This window comes from Chenopodium album, chromosome 9 (genome assembly GCF_948465745.1).
Source record: "Chenopodium album chromosome 9, dcCheAlbu1.1, whole genome shotgun sequence".
Classification (NCBI taxonomy): Eukaryota; Viridiplantae; Streptophyta; class Magnoliopsida; order Caryophyllales; family Amaranthaceae; genus Chenopodium; species Chenopodium album.
Genome location: NC_137842.1, coordinates 69,554,104 through 69,574,931, shown reverse-complemented (window position 1 = coordinate 69,574,931; position 20,828 = coordinate 69,554,104). Strand labels below are relative to the sequence as shown.

Genomic DNA, 20,828 nt, shown 5'->3' with positions numbered 1-20,828 from the left:
CCGAAACTTATTTCATATAGTTACGACTATATTATATGAAGTGTATCTCAACATGCCATATTTATAATCAAATAAAAGAGTGCATTCCAATTTAACTATACTAAAATCCAATTTAACTATACTAAAATTCTACTAAAACGAACCATATAATCCGACTGGTGACGGCGTGAGAGACTAGTTGTTAATTTACTAGCATTGCTAATGTTGGTTGAGAATGACATTATGAGTAGTTTATGACACAATCTTACCCACCCTACTGAGGATCGAAAGGACTGCCTTTTGACGCAATAACTCAATTACTAGTATCATGTTTGGTCCATGGTATAGCAATGGGCCTAACTTATCTCTCTAATTCTCTGTATAATCATATATTTTTATTAATAATTTCCTTCAATGCCAATTATTTGATTTATTTCCCTAACTTGGATACTATATGCTTATGAGGAAATTAGTTCAACCAAATAATTACCCTTAAACGAATTTATTTAAGCGCGAACTTAAATGTATTTCTTTTCTTTATAAATAAGGGGATTCTGTGAAATATGATACCTTCTTTTTTTTCCTTTTTGCAAGCACATCCAAGATCCAACCACAAAAACAGAGATAACAGATGCCACAGCAATACTGCATTTTTTTTTTACAAAAACAGCTTCCTCATTAAGTGAAAATTATTCAGTACTTCATTAGATACAATAGTAGTTCTATCAAGCCAGGTTGAAATAAAAAATAATATAGCGTGATTCATTGCTCAAATACTAAAAAAACAATAAATAGATGGATAAAAGAGCCAGCACTCTTAGATACTCAAAATCGCTCAAGTTGCCGAAGGTTACCACTACGCTGACTGTAACAACCTCTATAGAAGTAATGAGAAACACAGTTGAGATGCTGTCAGATGGAAGAGAGAAGCAGAATGAGAGCCCATTAGAACTTGCGCTTGGCTGCACCAATATCTCGAAGTTCCCATGCAGCTTTACTTTCCTTGGCGATATCATCTTTGATCAAACCACGAATCTTCTGTACCAAAAGATACTGCAGCAAAAAAAAAAAAGGGTCAAATCACAGCATAAATGTTCTGTCTGAGCTCTTCAATTTCAGCAAACTAATGAACTGCCTTATAGGGTAGGAAAGTTGCCAGGAGACAAAATAGTCTGTATACTCATTCTGATAACAAACCATCACATTGTTGAGATGCTGCTGAAATTATCAGAATGAGTATCCAGTCAAAAACTTCTGTAGTGGCTAGCAATTCCAGTGAAGACTATCCAGAATATGAGTTATTTTATAGGACGGAATAGTTTTTGACCCCCACCTCACAAGTCACAACCCACCCCCCTCCCCAAAACAACAAAAATCGACCTAAAGGCTTTGACAAGTTATAGACTTCGAGTAAAAGGGAAAGAAACTATATTTGGATATCGAGAAGATGGAAATATAGCTAACAAAATGTACTTCCTCAACACTACAAGGAACGATCTACACATTACTATTGCCTTCCACAGCCAACAAATTTTGCATGTTTTATACTTTTATTATTTTTATTATTTTTTTTTTTCAAATTTTGCATGTTTCATTTCACGAGATAACTCAGTTAAAGAATTTTCCTGAAAGCAATTATGTCAAACCACTACAATAACAGAGCCACATATATGTTAGCTAATCTTGTAGATTTAGAAACTTACTTGAGCTGCTGCAATCAAGGGTATCCACCATTTGTGTTGTTCATTTGGGTTAGGTCCCTCAATCAACTTCTTGTCAACCAAGATACCGTTACTTCCATTTGAAACAACATCTATGATAGTTTTCACCAAATTTGGTATCCATGAAATTCCGTTTGGAAGAACCTATCATGATGGCAGCAATTACCAGTGAGCTTATGCCAAGTTGTAAAAGTACTAGAAGAAGCTGATCGCAAATTCTAAGAATGGTACCAGGAGCCAGGACTGAATAGGTAAGCAACTGACCTTTTCACCACTTTCATTTTTATTGCATCGCCCACTGTTCTCAACCAAAATTACAGGCATGGAGAATGCCTAGGAGAAAATTAAACAAAAAGAGCAACATGTTCAGGATAAGAAAAACACAACTAAACACGTCAAATATGAAGGAAATAGAATGTTGTAGACAGTTTCAGCAAAAAAAAAAACAGTACTCAACTCAGTAAGTAGGACCTTTGACAAATATATCAAAAATTAGAAATGCATTTACTAGCCTTTCCAAGGAGTTGTTAACACACAATAGATGCTTATTTTCTATATTTACAACAGATTCCAAGAAAGCTAATCATGGTACATGTGGTGGCAACTAAAACTCAGATAGACACAGTGGACAAGCAATCAGTCATGTTATTTCCCGCAAGCACTTCTACCCTCCCAGAGTTAACAATGGGGTAATGAAACAGGTATACAATACATTAAACAACATTATAATAACATACACAGACTAACATGAAATGCAAGAGACACGCAATGCAAACAGAAGTACAACAATAAAGCCTTAGTCCCAAAATGATATGGGGTTGGCTAACGTCCTAAGGAACTGTCTGACAAAGTCAAAAACGCAAAAAGTATGGATTAAAAAAAAAGGCAAAAAGAAGAAGATGCCATACAAGGTCCTGCTTCTTTATTCGCCCCCCAAGGCGGACAACTTTTAGAAGAGCCTCGGATCTTTTACTGAAGAAGTCTTCATAACTCAGCCCATCTGGGGGTGAAAGCTGAGCATGAGTAAGGACAATAGCAGCACGGTTCCAAATTTCTTTTCCAAAGCTATCTGTAATAGCTTTGATGATTTGCCTGTCCAATGTATCCACTCTGTAGGCATCTAAGCGGTCCACATACAACAATACATCGATGGTTTTATCCAAAAGGAAGCTGCTCCAACCGGATCAATAGGAGAGTTAGAAATAAGACAAGGACGACAAGGGAAGGCAAAATAAGAGGAAGAACAATTGAATGATCACCACAACACCAACAATACATTCAAATGGTAAACATCATATATTAAACAGTAATGATCACTCTAATTTGATAGCAAGGATGTATTCTACACTGAGAAAGTCAGATTGCCAAAACAATAATCTATCCATCCCTGATACCAAAACAAATATATATATATATATATATATATATATATATATATATATTCAGGTGCTCATGTACCACAAATGCTCAAGTGGTGAATGAAACAAATCCATAATAATTATACAGCATAGCAAGGTGATTGCAGCTGAAGTTTGCTGGCAGTTATGACAGTGTATGCTTAAAAAAATTAACAGCCAGCTAGTTAACTGTAAATAGCTCCAGAAATATATATGTAAAGGCATCTAAGTTATGCACAAGAACATTTTCCTGGAAAGCAACATGAGTGCCAACTAGCAGATTCATAGCTGGTGAAGAAACAAGAACACTTTCACAAAAAATTGGATCACAAGCACAAGTATATAATTAAAACTCGTTTTCCCAGTGCCCAATTAAAACAAACAAACAATCAAATAGAGAGGAATAGTTTTTGAGAGCACACTTCTCATGGACTATAAGCATGCATCGTCAATGACTATAGAGAATTACTACAAATCCAAAATAACAATATGATAAGTATCATTCAGCACAAACCTTTTAATCATATCAATAGCACGGTCATTCACATATCCACCTTCAACTAGACCTGGTGTGTCAACAATGTTCAATGTAAATCCTGCTCTTGAACGAGATATCATCACAGGCCTTGATGCTTCAGACTGGCAATCAATCATCAAAGAGTTAAAAAATTCGCAAAGGAAAAGATAACAACCACCTCAGCTACAAAAGAAAAGAGCAAAATATTGGTTGTGTGCTTGTGTCCCTTACAAGGCAATGTTAATGATAAAAATACTACATATTGTGTACCTTGGTCAAAGGAAAAAATGTAAATGTGCCGTAAGGCCAATAACTTAACCAACTATGTAATCCATCAATCAATCTAAAGTCCAGGTTAACTCTATGCTTTAATTTGGGATCACCCACTGAGCATCTCTCCCATGAAATCTTTTCACCCTATATATAATTCATTCTTGAGGCACCAAACCTTCAGTACCACATAGGATCAGATGGAACTGATAATTTTCAAGGAAACTGAGGAGGCTTGAACCATCAAAGTAAAGCAAAAAAAAAAAAAAAAAAAAAAAAAAAAAAAAAAAAAAAAACTCCAACTATGAATTTAAATTGACCATTATAAAATCCATTTGGAGATTTCTACCTTCATAGGTACCCTCAAAGGGTGGTGAACTTGAGTGCTAACAGAAGGAACTAATTAGCATATTAATTGATTAATTTATTATATAAAGTTTTAAAGTATTTGGGAAACCATGACTTAGACAATGAGTAACTATGCAAGTTTACTATATCATAAAATGAACAGGAATTACAGAAAAACAATACAATAACAATATGCAATTTATAGCAACCAAGGCAATGAAACCATACCTGAAAAGCACTGACAGCAACTACTCGTTCACCAATGACCGAGTTTACAGTAGACGATTTCCCAACACCGCCTTTTCCCATAACAAGGATAGTTAGTGAATCAACATTCTACAATCAAACCATTACAATAAACATGTTTATCAGAATTCACTGAATAACCCCCAAAAACAATTTCACATGAACAAAAACAGCTGTAATGCAAAAAATGAGCCAAACCTCTTGCTTCAATGTTCCCAAATATTCGAGCAACTTAGTTTGAGTTGCGAGCGGAAACTGCTGAATTCCACTCCATTCACGAACTATTTGGCCAGCCATCTTAATCTTTCACCTGCTCAATTCATCAAAAAGAATGGCTAAAATTCGAAATTCCTTTCAATAAACCAAATTCAATTAGGAATAAAACAACAATTCTACAAGTAGATGATAATGTAACCCATTGTCCACCCTAAAAATTAAAACTTTAAAACTACAATCGAAAAAAACCCTAATTTGAAGAGGGGCAAAATCAATTATAGTGCCCACTTAAAATTCACTCAAACCCATCAAAAATTTCCAAAATTGAAACAATTAAATCTGATATTAAGCCATTAATCATTAATATTTACGTGGGTATTCAATCAAGGGTTTTGAAAAACCCTAAGAAAACCTAGAAACAATAATGTTTTATGAAAGAGAAACTTACAGAGTATATTGGTGTTGAAGGGCGAAAAGAGAGAGAAGAGAAAGAGGGAAGATAAGGGCTTAAGCTAAAACCCCAGCCTTATCAACTTGAATGCCCTGTTGTTTCGCTCTTTCTCTCGCTTTCTCTGCCTCTCTCGCGCTAATATCCGTCTCTCTCCACCCCCACCTGATTTCCTAATAAGAGGATGCGATGATAATTGATCCCAAGATATCTTAGAACCGGAATGTGAGATCTAACCACTTGAGCTATTCTTGACTCTCATAGTTATTATTTAGTCAATATGTTTAGCATATTTGTAGGAGTTGTAATGTAGTATGTATCTTGTTTCCTTGTTTAGCTTAATGACCCACGTTTTAACCTAGGTTCTTGTATATATTAGGAGTATCCGTTTGATGCAACATACACATAAATATAGAATGCATTCCTTTCCCAATTTCTCATATTGATCTTGATTCAATTATAGCAATAATAAGTAAATGTTTAATAATTCCAATATTTATTTACAAATTTTACCTTATGAATTTACATTAGAAATGTTAGTTAAGCACTATAACATATCTTGAGTGGTGAGAGTGAGGGATAGCTCAAGTGGTTAGAGCTTTTCTATTTTCGTCTACCCTAATAGCTACTAGCTAGTACTTCCACTTTCCTATCTGCTCAATTAATTGAAAATCAGATAAAACCTATTTTGACCTTTTAAGGCCGCTTAAAACCAGAGTTTTCATAAAATCCATTCTTCCACAAACCCAAACCCAGAAATCCCAGAAACACCCACTTGGAATTATGGGAGAAGTTAACAAGAAGAAGAAGAAAAGAGGGGGTGCTAAGAGAAGAATGACTGCTGAACAAACCTTAGCTTTAAAATCTGTCAATGAATGGGTGTTATTGGCTCAACACTCTAATAAAGCTGTTGATGATGAAGAAAGAGAAAATGAAGATGAATTTCTACCAGAAATGATGCGAAGAGCTCAAGTTTGTGAGAAAGTTGTGTTTGATTTGCATTCTCATTCGATTTGTAGTGATGGGTTTTTATCCCCTTCTGCTCTTGTTGAGAAAGCTCATCAAAATGGGGTCAGTTTTCTTCCCCAATTTCCATGCTTTTATAGTTTTTCAAGAAATTTATTTCATTTCATTGTTGGGATTTTGATTTCTGTTCTTTACAATAGTTTAATGTTGATTTTTGTACTGATTCAATTAGTTTTATTGATGATGACATTAGATTGATTAGAATTTTGTTGTGTATTGGAAATTTGGAACATTATATTTATTGCATTTGGTTGATATTAGTCATTTAACTTAACTGTTAAAACAAGAGAAAAAAAGAGGAATATCATGATAAAAAAAAACAGGAAGAGTACTTTGACAGCTTGACTAACTATTAGATATCTAACCGTTTAATTGAATATACATTTTGTTAAATTTGTAAGTCCCTAATAATTGGTAGATATTCCTAAATTTAGTGGTTACAAAGCATAGTTGAATTATAACAGTTCTAGATGGCGGGCAATATTTACAGATACACATCCAAAAATGCAGATACGTTTCTAACAATTCTAAGGAATGTAGCTGCTTAGGTGCATGTATTTTTTTGTCTTTTGAACGAGATAGTTCACTCACTCAATTCAGGTGGTGTACATGACTGTAGAAGTTTAGCTTACCTGTGCGCTGCGCCTGATTAGTTCTTACAAAAACACTTGTCGAATTTTTGGAAAATTAAGGATGTGAAATTGGTGCTTTCTTAATGTGCCGAGGTTTTTGATAGTTTTTTAAAATAATATAACTCACACATTCCATAGTCCTTAGCAATACCAATTACCCATGATGTCATGAGTGTTAGTTTTTTCTCAAGTAGGAAGCTTGACTTCCATAATGTCTAGAGTTATTCTGGAAGAATCATTGGTTTTGTTTTCTTGTCATGATGGAATATGGGATTCTGAGCTATAAATATATTTTCTTGCAAGTACTTGTATTCTATTGCATCCATATGGTTCTGGCTTGGCGAACGTTTTATGTAGCCATTTGTAAGAGGTGCGGTTAGATTGATTCACAACATATTTTCAATACCCGTGAGTCATCAATATTGTTATACTATAACCCTAAGATGCTGTTTTACTGTTGACTGTTGATCAGCTTTGATTCATATTTTTGCATTCCGATTCTAAATTCTTTGCTCTGTTTCTGTCTATAAAAGTAAGCTATTCTTCAAGTTCAGTGGTTCAGCATGACTATAAAAGTCTTAAGTATTAAGCTTTGATAAGATTTGTGATTTATATTGCTGTAATGTCTTCAGAACAGGTGAAAGTTCTTGCTCTGACTGATCATGATACAATGTCTGGTATCCCTGAGGCCCTAGAAGCTGCCTGTAGATTTGGCATCAAGATTATTCCAGGTGTTGAGATCAGTACTGTTTTCTCTACAAGGCAAGTACAAGTATTTCAGTTATTAGCTAAGTATAATGCTAGCTAGATGAAATTTTATCATTTTTTGGTTAAGCAGCAATTTTGCTGTCATTCTTAACGTGTATAGTGTAGTATAGTTATTGCTAATTACCTAATATATTGCTAATAAGAAGAAGAATGCATTTAAATATATCTGATTAGCAGATAATTTCATGCTGTAGCAACATTGACAATGGAAAATTGTATTGATGAACAGAGATGATTCTGAATCAGAAGAACCAGTTCACGTCCTTGCGTATTATAGCAGCTGTGGACCAGCAAGATTTGAAGAGTTTGATCAATTTTTGACCAACATAAGGGATGGACGTTATGTCCGTGCAAAGAATATGCTCTCAAAACTGAATAAGCTCAAAAAGCCCGTTAAGTGGGAACATGTCATTAGAATTGCAGGCAGTGGAGTTGCTCCTGGGAGACTGCATGTAGCTCGAGCTTTGTTGGAAGCTGGCCATGTTGAGGATCTCAAGCAAGCATTCGACAGATATCTTTATGATGGTGGACCTGCTTATTCTAAGTAATAATTTTGAGCTCAATGGTGACTGTTCCTTGATCATGAATTTTTAACTGATGTACAAAACTTAGTATCTGCCTGTCCTGGATTCAGGGGAAGTGAGCCTGCTGCTGAAGAAGCTGTGCAAATGATTTGTAAAACTGGGGGAATAGCTGTTTTGGCACATCCATGGGCATTAAAAAATCCCATTCCGGTGGTCCGCAGTTTAAAACAGGCTGGTCTGCATGGAATAGAAGTTTATAGAAGTGATGGTAGACTTGCAGGTAGGTGATCTTCAAGCACTTCATTTACCACTGTTGCTTTTCTCTAAACGTGAATTTAAAATTGGCTTCACCAGTTTTTGATGATGTGTTGGGGAGATTCGGAGGTAAATTTTACTGCTGAAAACTGTTCATTTATTCTGTGTCCATTTCTGTTTGTGCTAAGAGTCTTGTTTAACTGCCTGTCCCTATTTGAAAATTTTCAGATAAATTTCCCAGTTTTGTTTAATTAGTATGTTTTTGAGATTCATGTACTAGTGTCAGAGGGCCTTAGAGCTGATCTTGACCGATTTCCAAGATACAATTGTAGCCTTACTAATAGCAGACTGGACCTTAGAGACACTGGATGATTTCTTTCATGTTAAATTAAAAGCCTTTCAACCAGAAAGTTGGGGATTGATACAAGATGCTACTCCTTTGCAGCCACTAATGTTTTATGTGCTAACTTTCAAAGCATTAAATCTCAAATCAGTTCTTTCTATTGCCCATTAATTTGATATTCTAATTGAGAGAAATGGTATACCAACAAATCATGGTATCATGAAAAGAAATTTATTATGAATCTTATATTTTACGTAGTACTTACCTAGGATGATTCAAGCTAATTGTCTTCTCTTTACTGCAACAGTATACAGTGATCTTGCTGATGCTTATGGCCTCCTGAAGCTTGGAGGCTCAGATTATCATGGAAGAGGTGGGCGTATGGAATCTTCTCTTGGAAGTGTTACCCTTCCCGTGTTGGCTGCCAATGACTTTCTGAAGATAGCTAGACCAATTTGGTGTGATGCCATAAGAAATATTTTGGAGCAATATATTAAAGACCCTTCTGAGCTGAACCTAAAGCATATCACCAGGTTTGGAACAAAAAGGATTTCTACCAGTAATTCTGAGAAGGATATAATAAACAGTTATTTGCGCTCTTGGTTGACCAAGGAAGAGATGCAGCATGCAGTTTTCCAGGCCACCATGTTAAAGCTATGACTCTGAGATATTGCAGTAAATTGAGAGGAAAGCTCACATTATCTTTCAGTTTGCCATATCACACCATGTCAAAGATTTAGTTTCAATTAAATAGGACAAGTCTAATTAGAAATTTATGCACATCTTAGTTCATTTCTTTTTCTTTTTTTACTGTTGTGAATTCTATTTTAAGGATTAGTGCATCTCAGAATGAGTTGTTGTACAATGAAAGAATAAAACCTCTAGAGTTTTATTCAAATATATAAGTTTTTTTTTCTTCGACAATTGGTTACAATTGAATTTTGATTTTACTTGATGATTAGGAAGAAAGATACCGTGGCCTTGCATTTTAGGTTTTTAGTTGTTACACAAAGTAAGCTCAATAATCCTTACCACTAAGTGAGCCAAATGATTGTAAGAAAAATTTACCGATGGTGAACAAAGGAAAACTTATACTACAAAGTATAAAATATTGCTTCGTCCAACAAACTTAACCAAAGCGGTATGGATTAAAATCTGAGCTGTTCGTATAGCAATGTCAAACATCAAAGTGTTAAATAATCTACACATCAATACTCTTGCCACTAAATTTCAGCTGTTCGTATAGGAGACACAATTGTGTTAATAGGAAGCTGTGGACATGTACACCAGCAATTACGGAGTACATAGTTCAACAAAAATGAATGACTAAATGCTCAATAGCACAACAATAACTGCTCAACAATCAAGCACGCCCATCAGCCAAAATTGACCACCATGCCATAAGCCACCGGGCACTGAGTCACACTCTAGAACAATCCTCTCCAATAATTTCACACCGTATTTCACCCAGGAAAATCGAGGATACAAGAGTACATAATCAACTGGAAGCTGGAAAATTTTCTGCTCTAGCAATAGCTCAACCAAATTTCTTCTATAGTTTCTTTTTCATAGCCTTACGACCATGATAAACAAAAGAATCTACTATCCCTGCAACTGTGAAAGTACCTGAAAAGGAGCAAAGATTTCAGTACTATTGATGTCTTAACTAGTTCAGCTAGTAATACCACAGCAGAAACATAGCTAAGATGAGAAATCTCAGATATGTCAAGGTCTTTGCTTTCAGATGGATAGTGGTCAATAACATATAGCAGAAGCAATAATGAATTGGGTTGTTGCGAGGGGAATACAGCAAAATCAACTATGAGGCAATGCAGGTGCAAACACATATTTGGCAAACACCACGGATCCCAGAATCATTTCCTAACAGCTCAAACTCCAAGTTGTACAGGGCAATAATTAATTTTGCCTAGGAATAGTTTGGTTGTTCCCACTGCCTTTTTCCCTTACAATCTTTCTTTTCATCTTCCTCAGAGATTTTTTATAAAAAAGAAAAAAAAAAAAAAGGAACAAAAAATTATGCTAGGACTCTAGGAGTCCATAAAAATGTACATCCGAAAAAAAGGTGGATTAGCAGCTTCAAAGTAAAGGGGGAACAGATTGGAGCAGTTAAAAGAGATAAGAGGAAGAAGAATTGTACCTCCAACTATTGCACAAACATTAGTCAAGAAGTGTAAAAAGGACATGTGCTTCTCCGTGAAATTTACCTGAAACATTAAAAATGAATTCAAGTATTCAACCGCCAATTTTATATTACTTGTGTTCTTATTTGTAGCAAGAATAATATTGTAAGGTCAGTACAGTTACTCTATAGTAAAGAATAATAGGGCAAAAGGGAGGTGAAAAAAAAAAAGGCAGAAGACGAGAAATTGAAATAAGCTGTTAAAAAAAATATATAGTAAAGCGATATCGAACCAAAGATTCCATGACAGAAAACTAAACCAACCTTGACTGGAGAAAGATCATAATAAAAGAAAACCCCAGGGATAGTCTGAAAGCGTCCTGGTTCTGAATTCTTAAAGTGCTCTGTCACAGAAAACTGTGCAAACCATCACTGAGATGAGATAAGCAAAACATTGTCACAAAAAAGCCAATAATTATGTGGACAGAGTACCTGATTAGACAGGATAGTACGTCGTCTTGCATCGGTGTATATTGTTGGGACAACCTAAAGTAGAGAATTTAATGATTATTCTCCAAATCATCAAGCAAAAGCAAAGATGATCATAAGACTGAATCATCCCCACATATTGTACGGGCTTTTTGTATATGTTTGGGGTAAAAAAACGAAAGGATGTTTAAACTTGAAAACAAGAGAAAACGGACAGACTTGCAATTATGGAGCAAACCTTAAGAAAATACTGGTAAGATCCACTTGTCGTCTCTTGTAACCATTGTACCCTAAAAGCAATATAATACTTTTTAGTCAGTAGACATTGATACAAAAACAACATAACAACCTTAGATAACCAGAGTATTTTATAAAGAGTCCAAGGAGTAAAGCGGATCATGTTTCCTCTCGATGATTCACTGTTATACTAAGTTTGCTGCCAATATAGACACAGGGGGTAGGGAGGTAGTTGAGAATCATGAAACACACCCTCCAATGTATTGAAGACTCTCAACAAAGTACCAAAGAGGCCACTGAGCATGAGTTTGGCATTTTGTCAAATCAACAAGTGTTACAGATGGATTTATGGACCCATGGACAACATAATGATTTTTCCCTCAGGCTGCCAATCAAGATTGGCCATATGAGGCTGATCTGAATAAGGTCCCTATCAAGTAACCTTCAAGAATCCGAGAAATCATTCATGGTTAAGGAAGTCAAGGCTGGTACCACTCCAAAAATAATGATCCAGGGATACCAAATGCTGAAAGTCCAAAAGATCACAAGAATATGCTTTCACACCTTGTCCTTTTTTTTTAAACATCAGAATATATGAGTTCAGCTTCAGCAGAAAAAAAAAACTTAGGACAGGGAAACTATAGAGGTTACGAATAAATTTTTAAGACTTTTAGTGACTGTTCTTAATTGATTGATGCCATTCCCTCCATTCATAGTGTTTACCTAGTCGACCTATAACAGATTGAGAAAAGTGGATAAGAACCTATGAAAACAGCTTTCAGAGAATAGTGCATTAGATACCCAGAAAGAGAATTGTTAGCTAGAACATTCATCTAGGAAAAATTCAAACAGGAAAAGATAAGTTATGAAATTTAGGAGTAATAGATAATGAATAAAACAATACTCAGCAAAGATAAATCCAATATTACAAATAAAATATGCATGAAGCTCAAAATCATTATGGGCTTTCCACTGCTCTTTAGGTCATATTTACGGAACATCAAATCTTTTTTTATTCAACTCAAAGGTTACTAATGAAAGATAAAGAAAAATTACCCATCCAGAGGGTTAACAACGCCAGGAAAATAGTCTCCAAAAGCTAACTTGTTGATCTTATGGCTTATCTGTCATGAATCGCAAATAACTACACTAAGTCTAAGAACACGAGAATAAGTATATAATAAATACATGAAATATTAAAAGAGTATTGACAGTGTTAGAACTCACATTGTAGTTGTCCGTTTGGACCGCAAATAAATCACTAAGATGGAATTCTGACATATGGAAACTCTTTCCCGGAATAAAATGAAATGTCCCTGCCACTTTATTAACTTCCAGAAATCCATTAATATTGCATCCTTCACCTTTTTCCTCATCAATCTTTTGGAAGAATCCTTCCCTTTCACACTGCTCATATGAGAGGAAGAAGAAATAAGGGGAGGGAGTATCTTTAAGCAGAGTTAAAACCAGCCACATATACACATCTGGACATGATAGGCACAATCAACAAGCAATGAAGTAAAACAGGAGTTTAGAATAAATACTAGGAGCACAATAAACAGACGCAGGAGTTTGGAATAAATTCTAGGGACACAATAACAGACATTTTATGAAACATGTTACGTGTTGAATACACCAGGTCACCTTGCAATAAATTTCCAAGACTGAAAATTTATGTCGAGCCAAAACCTGGACCCCTTAGACCAACAGCAGCATCTACTCTAGGTGGTTGATATTAACTATGTAGTTGGCAGGGGTGTGCATTTTAAGACAATTGCTAGATCTCTATGGGTCTATTACACACATTCCAGCATCACTAAATTTGTATGCAATAACAATCACAGATCGTTAAAAACTTGACAAGATTTACTCCTAGCTAAATTCTTTAGGGCAGTTTTTTCATCCCAGAATCATATTACTACCAGTAACAGCTGAAATTTGTCCCACAGGTAAGGTTTGTAAACAGCTTTAACGGCACAAACCCAAGGAAAGTTATTTAAAGTACCTCTGGCAGAACAAGTTTAAATTGACTAGCTTCAAGGATCATTAAGATCCATGATTATAGTTCACATTTTAATGAAATATATGGCCCATCTGATTTCAAACAGGAAGTTATAACAATTCCAAAAAATAGAAAATAAAATTACCTGATCAATCAAATCCACATTTGTCAACGCCCAACCTTTCTTTCTGTAAGCCTCACGAACTTCTTCGCAAGAGTTGCAACAATGATCATCAGACTGCAGAAGAAATGGAAATTATGGATCGAAAAAACAGTGAAAATATTCACTTTATAAACATGTAAAAAAAAACACATTCCTCTTCCCCCTCCCTTCTTTTTGGAAATTAGGGAATTGATCATTCCTACAGATTAAAAAGCTTAAGGTCACCTTTTGTAGAGAAAGTACTTTAAATGAGCACTTGAAGGTGTGTCCCAATAAATTCTCCCCGATCTTCCCATTATATAAAAAGACCATAGGTGTAAAAAATTTAGTGATGTACTTGCCATACCAATACGTATATTGTGCTTAAGCAGAAATCCTCAGAACATCATTTCTACCTATCTTAGTTAAGCAGTCAGCATTCCGGAAACACATTTACACAGGACAAAATCATGAAAACTCTTTTTTGTAATATTGTAGGGCAGAAACTAAGCTGAAATGAGTTTCAAACAATACCTAAACATCAAGCACAAAAAAAGAAAGATATAGATACACATAAAGATGGAGAGCCAGAGGCTATAATAACAAAATTCAGGATATCAGGTAATAAATTAATGACCTTGCACCCTCCTTAACTCATGTTATTGATCTCTCTGTCAAACAGATTACATAAGCAATAATAGACAAGGGTTGGGCAAACGTTTCCTTCAGGTATTCAGGATACACAGCTGATAACAAGCAGTTCACCCTTAAAAAGGAGACTAATTCATGATCATGATTATATCAATCAATCAATCAATCAATCAAAGCCTTAATCCCAAAAGTGAGGTCGGCTAACATGAACCAAATATGATTATTCCGTGTAGTCATCAACATAAATCTTTCTCCTCCATCCCTTACGATCCAAAACTTCATCCTCACGTAAATCCATGCACTTCATATTCTTCCTCACTCCTTCCAACCAAGTCATTTTTGGTCTCCCTCTTCCTCGTTTAATCCCTCCATGATCCCACTCTTCCGCTCTTCGCACCGGTGCACCCTCGGGTCTCCGTCTTACATGTCCAAACCAACGCAGACGATTTTCCCTTAATTTATCTGCAATGCCTGCCACACCTACTTTCTTGCGAATAACCTCATTTCTGATTCTATCTCTTAAAGTGTTTCCACACATCCACCTTAACATGCGCATTTCCGTAACCTCCATCTTTTTAATATGCTCTTTCTTAGAAGCCCAACATTCTGTACCATAGAGCAACACTGGTCTTATGGCAGTCCTGTAGAATTTTCCCTTCAACTGTAGGGGAATGCTGCGGTCGCATAACACTCCCGTGGCCGCTCTCCATTTAAGCCACCCTGACTTAATTCTGTGGGCCACGTCTTGATCAATGTCACCATTCTTCTGGATGATCGACCCAAGATACTTAAAACATTCACTCATGGTCAAATCCTTTCCATCCAAACTCACCACTTCATTGTTTGTCCCCCTCTGAGTGCCACAACGACATACCAAATATTCAGTCTTACTCCGACTTAGCTTAAACCCTCTAGATTCCAACCTTTGCCTTCATTGCTCCAACTTAACATTAACCCCATCCTTAGTCTCATCCACCAAAACGATATCATCCGCGAACAACATACACCATGGAACCTCATCTTGGATTGGTCTAGTTAATTCATCTAGAACCGTTGCAAAAAGAAAAGGGCTTAATGCAGACCCTTGATGCAATCCGATTGTAATAGGGAAATCTTTTGTCAACCCTCCGCATGTCCTCACATTTGTTGACACATCCCGATACATATCCTTAACTAGGTCTACATACCTTCGTGGAATACCTTTCTTCAACATTGCCCACCAAAGTATCTCTCTTGGCACCTTGTCATATGCCTTCTCTAAATCAATAAAGACCATATGAAGATCTTTCTTCTTTACCCTATAAAACTCCATCATTTGTCTTATCAAATGGATAGCCTCCATAGTAGATCTCCCAGGCATAAAACCAAATTGGTTATCTGAAATGCTTGTGCATGCCCTCAACCTTTGTTCAATCACCCTTTCCCACAGCTTCATAGTGTGGCTCATAAGCTTAATTCCTCGGTAGTTAGAACAATCTTGAGCGTCTCCTTTGTTTTTATAAACCGGGACCAAGGTGCTCTTCCTCCAATCTTGTGGGATCCTTGTAGCCGTCCATATCTTGTTGAAAAGGTTTGTTAACCAATCAATACCAATCCTACCCAAACACCTCCACACCTCTATCGGTACCCCATCAGGGCCAACCGCCTTCTTAGGTTTCATCTTCCTCAGTGCAATCTCCACCTCTACTCTCCTAATCCTTCGCACATACTCCATGTTGATTTCTTCATCACTCACAGAGGTATCTCCTATCACAACTCCATTACTTCCATTAAATAATTCATCGAAGTACCCCTTCCACCTGTCCTTGATGTCCTCCTCTTGCACTAGGACTATTTGGTTCTTATCTTTGACACACTTCACCATGCCAATATCCTTCCTTGCCTCTTGTCTTCTCTTTGTCATCTTATAAATGATCCTTTCTCCCTCCTTGGAATCAAGCTTTTCATAAACCTCCTGATATGCCTTTTCTTTCGCTTGACGAACAGCTGCCTTTGCCTTACTCTTAGCCTCCTTATACGCTGCAAAGGTTTCATCACTCCTACATTTTCCTAAGGCTTGATAGCATTCCCTTTTTTTCTTAATTACTGCTTTCACCTCTTCATTCCACCACGAAGTATCTCTCTGTATCGAAGTTCTTCCCCTTACTTCCCCTAAGACCTCTTTGGCCACTCTTAGGAAACAGTTCTTCATTCGTAACCAAGTCATGTCCGGATCCACCTCTCCATCCCAATCTGCTTCTTCAATTACCTTTTCTGTAAAAACCTTAGCCTTTGCATCCCTTAGGGTCCACCATCTTATCCTCGGTTCTTCTTGTCTAACTTTTTTCTTCGCCTTCTCTTTCAGACGAATAGTCATTACCAATAGCCGGTGTTGGGTAATTTTTGAATTTTAAATTCATGCAGGTTCACAATGCAATATTCTACCATATGAATGATATTGTGTGCCCCAGAGTTAATAGACAAGGGACAGTACCGTTTCTGCTCCATAACATGAACCACAGTATGTCTCATTGTGTTCAAGTCTGCCACCATGCTTCTGTAAAGGCTTCGCAATCTACAGATAAAGTAAGACAGTTAATTAAAATTAGCACTATGAAATAAATGAATAAAGATATTCCATCTATCCTAACTATACATTAGGTATTTGATTTAATTTGTAAAGACTATTCTCTCTATCCCCTTCTGAGACAAGGTTGGCCCCTTTAAATTGTATTTAGCATATATTTTTTTGAATAGTGTATTTAGCATATATAAACACAACTATAAACTTTAATTACAGAATACTAATCTGTTCCACAAATTGATGGTAGAATTATGCATAATATAACACCTGAGTCCTGACAAGGGACATTGATGAAGCTAAAAGTGACTGTGAAATTCACTAAAATATTTCTTTACTTTTAAAGGAAGATTTTAAAAACTAAAATAAAAGGCCTCTTATCTAACCTTCGGTGCTCCGATGCCATCTCGCCTAGTATCTACCACGTTCCCATGAGCATTAACTCTTGTTTTGACAATGTCATGTCTCTGCAATAAGCCAAAGAAAATATATGATCAGAAAAACAATAAATGACAAAGGCTGGAGAAGCATGGCTCTTTAGTTACATACTATGTCAAAATGCCGCTCTCCACTGATATCTTCAGCGTCAACACTGAGAATCGTGCAAGGAACTTCTGGAAAAGTAATATCAAACTGCAATTAACAAGCAAAGAGCAAGCATCAAAAATTGACTAACGAAGTCGGAAGAAGATACAAAATATCCATGAGAATATGTGTATACAATACGGAGTAAAAAAAAAAAGTACAGTAAAATCCAAAAAAAAAAAAAGGATCTAATTGACTTGCGCAATTACTTATTGAATACAGTTATGGATTTCCACAAAAGACAGTAATATATTGCTGAAACATAGGATTAGGAAGCAAAAGTCAAATGTGTAGTCACAAGTCAGAAATGAGATAAAAATCATAAAATGCAAGGGAGAGCATTCCAAGCAAAAGAATGTACTTACATTGATACGAAGATTTCCCCCTCTAGTTGTATCCACTACAAGTGTCGTCTCTGTAACAGTATGCAGATATGATTCTGCAGGAAAATAGAGGAAGTGTGCAATACAACTGGTCAGTGATACAAAATTACACATGAATGTTACATTTGATGCCTTGGTAGAACAAGGTTCAAACTTCAAAGTTAAATCTAGAATACTATGGCTAGACACAAGCATCACAAACCACAATTGGAACCACTTTTTTTTTTTTTTTAATCAATGACAATTAGTCACATACTCACATTACATGATCACATATCCATGGCAACTGTTATTAGCATACACTAAGCAGATCTCGGCAAAGTTGCATCATATAAATATTGATCATATCGAGTAGAATATTAATGATCATCATTGTATCCATCATCATGATTTGGATACCAATATTAGGACACTATTATTACAAGATAAACAACTACCACAGATAAAATCCAAAATGCATCAAGAAATAATATTTGGTCTGAACAACAATATTAACTTATTACTGCCATTCTGCCAATATACACCATTTCAATGAAGGGGCAGGTGGATCTGTTCATGATGTCTCAAGTAAGTAAACAACTGAATGGATACCAACTAAACCATTTAAAGACTTTGGCTCAGCTAAAGGCAACACAACCCAAAATGAAGCTTTTTTAGGTACAGCCAAATGGAGCGTACACTACACCGTAAAGAAAACAAGACACTCTATCAAAACAAGTGCGGCAAAAAGAGACTAGGGTTGAGACTTCACAGTACGCAATTAATGATCCAGCACGGCGCATCTGGTTCGTTTTTCAGCTCTCCGTCTTAGATACTTCTAAGATCCTACACCAGCATTGACCATACCATAACCACAAACCAAGGGAGACAAATATTCCTACAATCATAGCCTTAAATCCATTATCCTAGAAAATATTCCTACAATGCCTCAAACGAGGTGATGCAAACAAGGACACGCCAATATCCTAGAAAATACAGAACCGATTACCCATCAAACCCTTGATTCTAAATTCACTAACATCGGAAATTCCACTTGAATTTTCCACAAAAATAGTCTAAAGCTAAAAATGTTCATTCTCGAATTCTTCAATAATGCCTCACTTAGCTCCATTAACCCACAAATGCTCCTCTAGTCAACTACTTTTTATTGTATTTAAATGCACTAGCGCCCTAGTTACACATAGATTGCCTCCCTCAAATAACATTTCTTCCCTTCTTTTTCTATTTCCCTCTATTAGCAGTAATTAAGGCTACACATTAACAAGGGTATTTCCAAATACACATAGACTAATTAACTTGTAAATCTTTCAATCCAAAATTCCCAACTAATTATGATCAATTTGTCAAAATTGTCACCTTTTTCACCTACCCTTTACCCATCAACAAAAAATTCAGTAAACCATTAATCACCAATTATCTTGTCAAATCAAAAATGAAAACTTTAACAGAAAATCTCAGAAAAAAGAACTGTTTTTATAAAAATAATTATAATAACTTAAAAACCAATAATAAGGGACATACTGAGCTCAAACAAGAAGAGGAGGAACATGATGATGGCGGAGACAACGGTGACAACACCGCCGGAGAAAGTTCTCTTGTAGAAGTCTTCATTGATTTTAGGGTATGCGTCCAAATCTCGAAGTTTCTGGGATATGAAATTCTGCATTTTAAAATTTACCCACCTTAATTTTCTTCAAAATTTAATTTCTCCAAAAATTTGGAGATTTTTTTTTTATTTTTTTAACAGACCCAATAAAAAAAAAATTAAATTTCCCACCAAAATCTCTGCAAATTACTTTGTTTTTTGCGTTCAGAGAAGGTGGGGAAGATGGGTATTTGGCAGTGAAGGGAGGGAAAGAAGGAAAGCGTAGGTCGGAATCTGGGAAACGTATAAAATAAATGCAAAGATATTTCATTTGTTTATTTCCTAAACTCATTATTTTCTTTAATACGAAATATTACATATTCATTGAATCATTGTTGTGCACTTTTCCTTGTTTGAGTTATGTCTTGTGATTACCTTTTGGTCAAATATTTTCGAGTGTTTCTCACTTGGTCATCGTTTAAGTGTAGTTAATCGATTATTGGTGAATGTTAGCTATCGAGATTAGTTGATTAAAGTCGATCAAATAATCACGTTTATATTACTGTCTTTTGTGGCTCACTCTATACCCTTAAATTTACTTAGAATTTATATACGTTTAATAGGGAAAAATGCTTACTTTATATTTCTTCAAATCTATATTGTCATCCTCTTGACGACAAAGAAGGAAGAAATCACCATAGACAGTGAAGGAAGGAGAGCAAGCTCGAAGAATAGGTGAAACTTTTTGTCTACTCTCACCATGGTGGAAGTGAAATATTTTAAATCGAAAATTCTAAAAGATGCCGCACTTTTTTTTTAATTTTGTTTGCATATTGTTGATAATTACTTCTATTAACGACAATAGGTTGTATGTTATAAATTATTATTGTTAGTACCCCGTATTTATGTAAAATGATTAGTTACCATACAGAGAATTTGGCATCTAATTTAGAATTTAGGTGTTTTTTTTTTTTAATAAAGGGTCTAATAGTCGCTTGTTGTTACATTGTTGATGATGATAGTGGTGTGTATGGGTGACTGGGTGCTAGATAATGAGGTTGATGGCGCTGGAAGAGATGTTGCGAAGTGTTGAGATGATGTTGGACAATTGGGAAGTAATGGTAAATTTGACCTCTTTATCATTAATTACAATTGATTGTGAAAAATAACTGCGATCAAAGGATAACAATACGAGAAAAGCAAGGAACAAATAACTATGGATCTTTGTTACATATTACACGTTGATGTAGATTACCTTAGTTGTTAATATTTCAGGGTGGTACTCAAGACTTGTGATCAAATCTCTTCTACATCACTACTTTTACAACTATCATAATCCCCTAAAAACTCAAAGTTATACTACG

The 20,828-nt window shown here is 35.6% G+C and overlaps 3 protein-coding genes across 4 annotated transcripts; 1 reads left to right on the top strand and 2 right to left on the bottom strand.

Moving 5' to 3' along the window:
- Positions 1-611: 611 nt before the first annotated feature.
- On the bottom strand, positions 612-5,302 carry LOC145559042 (translocase of chloroplast 34-like). The gene is made up of 8 exons (XM_081620444.1): positions 5,143-5,302; positions 4,677-4,788; positions 4,461-4,568; positions 3,612-3,736; positions 2,609-2,870; positions 1,965-2,033; positions 1,683-1,844; positions 612-1,032 (listed from the first exon to the last, which is right to left on the bottom strand). The coding sequence occupies exons 2-8, from the start codon at positions 4,773-4,775 to the stop codon at positions 925-927; spliced, it is 933 nt and encodes a 310-aa protein (XP_081476570.1). The 5' UTR covers positions 4,776-4,788; positions 5,143-5,302; the 3' UTR covers positions 612-924.
- A 456-nt stretch (positions 5,303-5,758) lies between these two features.
- LOC145560378 (uncharacterized) lies at positions 5,759-9,605 on the top strand. The gene is made up of 5 exons (XM_081621627.1): positions 5,759-6,213; positions 7,438-7,562; positions 7,798-8,112; positions 8,203-8,372; positions 8,998-9,605. The coding sequence occupies exons 1-5, from the start codon at positions 5,926-5,928 to the stop codon at positions 9,348-9,350; spliced, it is 1,251 nt and encodes a 416-aa protein (XP_081477753.1). The 5' UTR covers positions 5,759-5,925; the 3' UTR covers positions 9,351-9,605.
- Positions 9,606-9,834: 229 nt separating this feature from the next.
- On the bottom strand, positions 9,835-19,780 carry LOC145560377 (uncharacterized). Of its 2 annotated transcripts, none has more exons than XM_081621626.1 (13): positions 19,401-19,779; positions 17,862-17,935; positions 17,461-17,544; positions 17,298-17,378; positions 16,825-16,905; positions 13,704-13,796; positions 12,784-12,963; positions 12,613-12,680; positions 11,558-11,609; positions 11,323-11,376; positions 11,155-11,247; positions 10,849-10,915; positions 9,835-10,316 (listed from the first exon to the last, which is right to left on the bottom strand). In XM_081621626.1, the coding sequence occupies exons 1-13, from the start codon at positions 19,543-19,545 to the stop codon at positions 10,243-10,245; spliced, it is 1,146 nt and encodes a 381-aa protein (XP_081477752.1). In that variant the 5' UTR covers positions 19,546-19,779; the 3' UTR covers positions 9,835-10,242. The 2 variants fall into 2 exon arrangements, 1 of the variants encoding a protein (XP_081477752.1); XR_014093138.1 differs by having other exon boundaries at positions 10,248-10,316; positions 11,155-11,234; positions 19,401-19,780.
- Between the last annotated feature and the right edge of the window lie 1,048 nt (positions 19,781-20,828).

Bases quoted from the DNA above. Each gene is read 5' to 3' on its own strand.
- LOC145559042 (XM_081620444.1), bottom strand. From the start codon at position 4,775: ATGGCTGGCCAAATAGTTCGTGAATGGAGTGGAATTCAGCAGTTTCCG. The intron at 2,034-2,608 runs GTATGGCATCTT...ATTTTCTCCTAG, and splicing joins GAATAAAGAAGCAGGACCTT to GCATTCTCCATGCCTGTAAT. The intron at 1,845-1,964 runs GTCAGTTGCTTA...CCATCATGATAG, and splicing joins AAAATGAAAGTGGTGAAAAG to GTTCTTCCAAACGGAATTTC.
- LOC145560378 (XM_081621627.1), top strand. From the start codon at position 5,926: ATGGGAGAAGTTAACAAGAAGAAGAAGAAAAGAGGGGGTGCTAAGAGA. The intron at 7,563-7,797 runs GCAAGTACAAGT...ATTGATGAACAG, and splicing joins AGTACTGTTTTCTCTACAAG to AGATGATTCTGAATCAGAAG. The intron at 8,113-8,202 runs GTAATAATTTTG...TCCTGGATTCAG, and splicing joins GGTGGACCTGCTTATTCTAA to GGGAAGTGAGCCTGCTGCTG.
- LOC145560377 (XM_081621626.1), bottom strand. From the start codon at position 19,545: ATGCAGAATTTCATATCCCAGAAACTTCGAGATTTGGACGCATACCCT. The intron at 17,379-17,460 runs GTATGTAACTAA...GGCTTATTGCAG, and splicing joins GAGAGCGGCATTTTGACATA to AGACATGACATTGTCAAAAC. The intron at 12,681-12,783 runs GTGAGTTCTAAC...GATTCATGACAG, and splicing joins TCCAAACGGACAACTACAAT to ATAAGCCATAAGATCAACAA.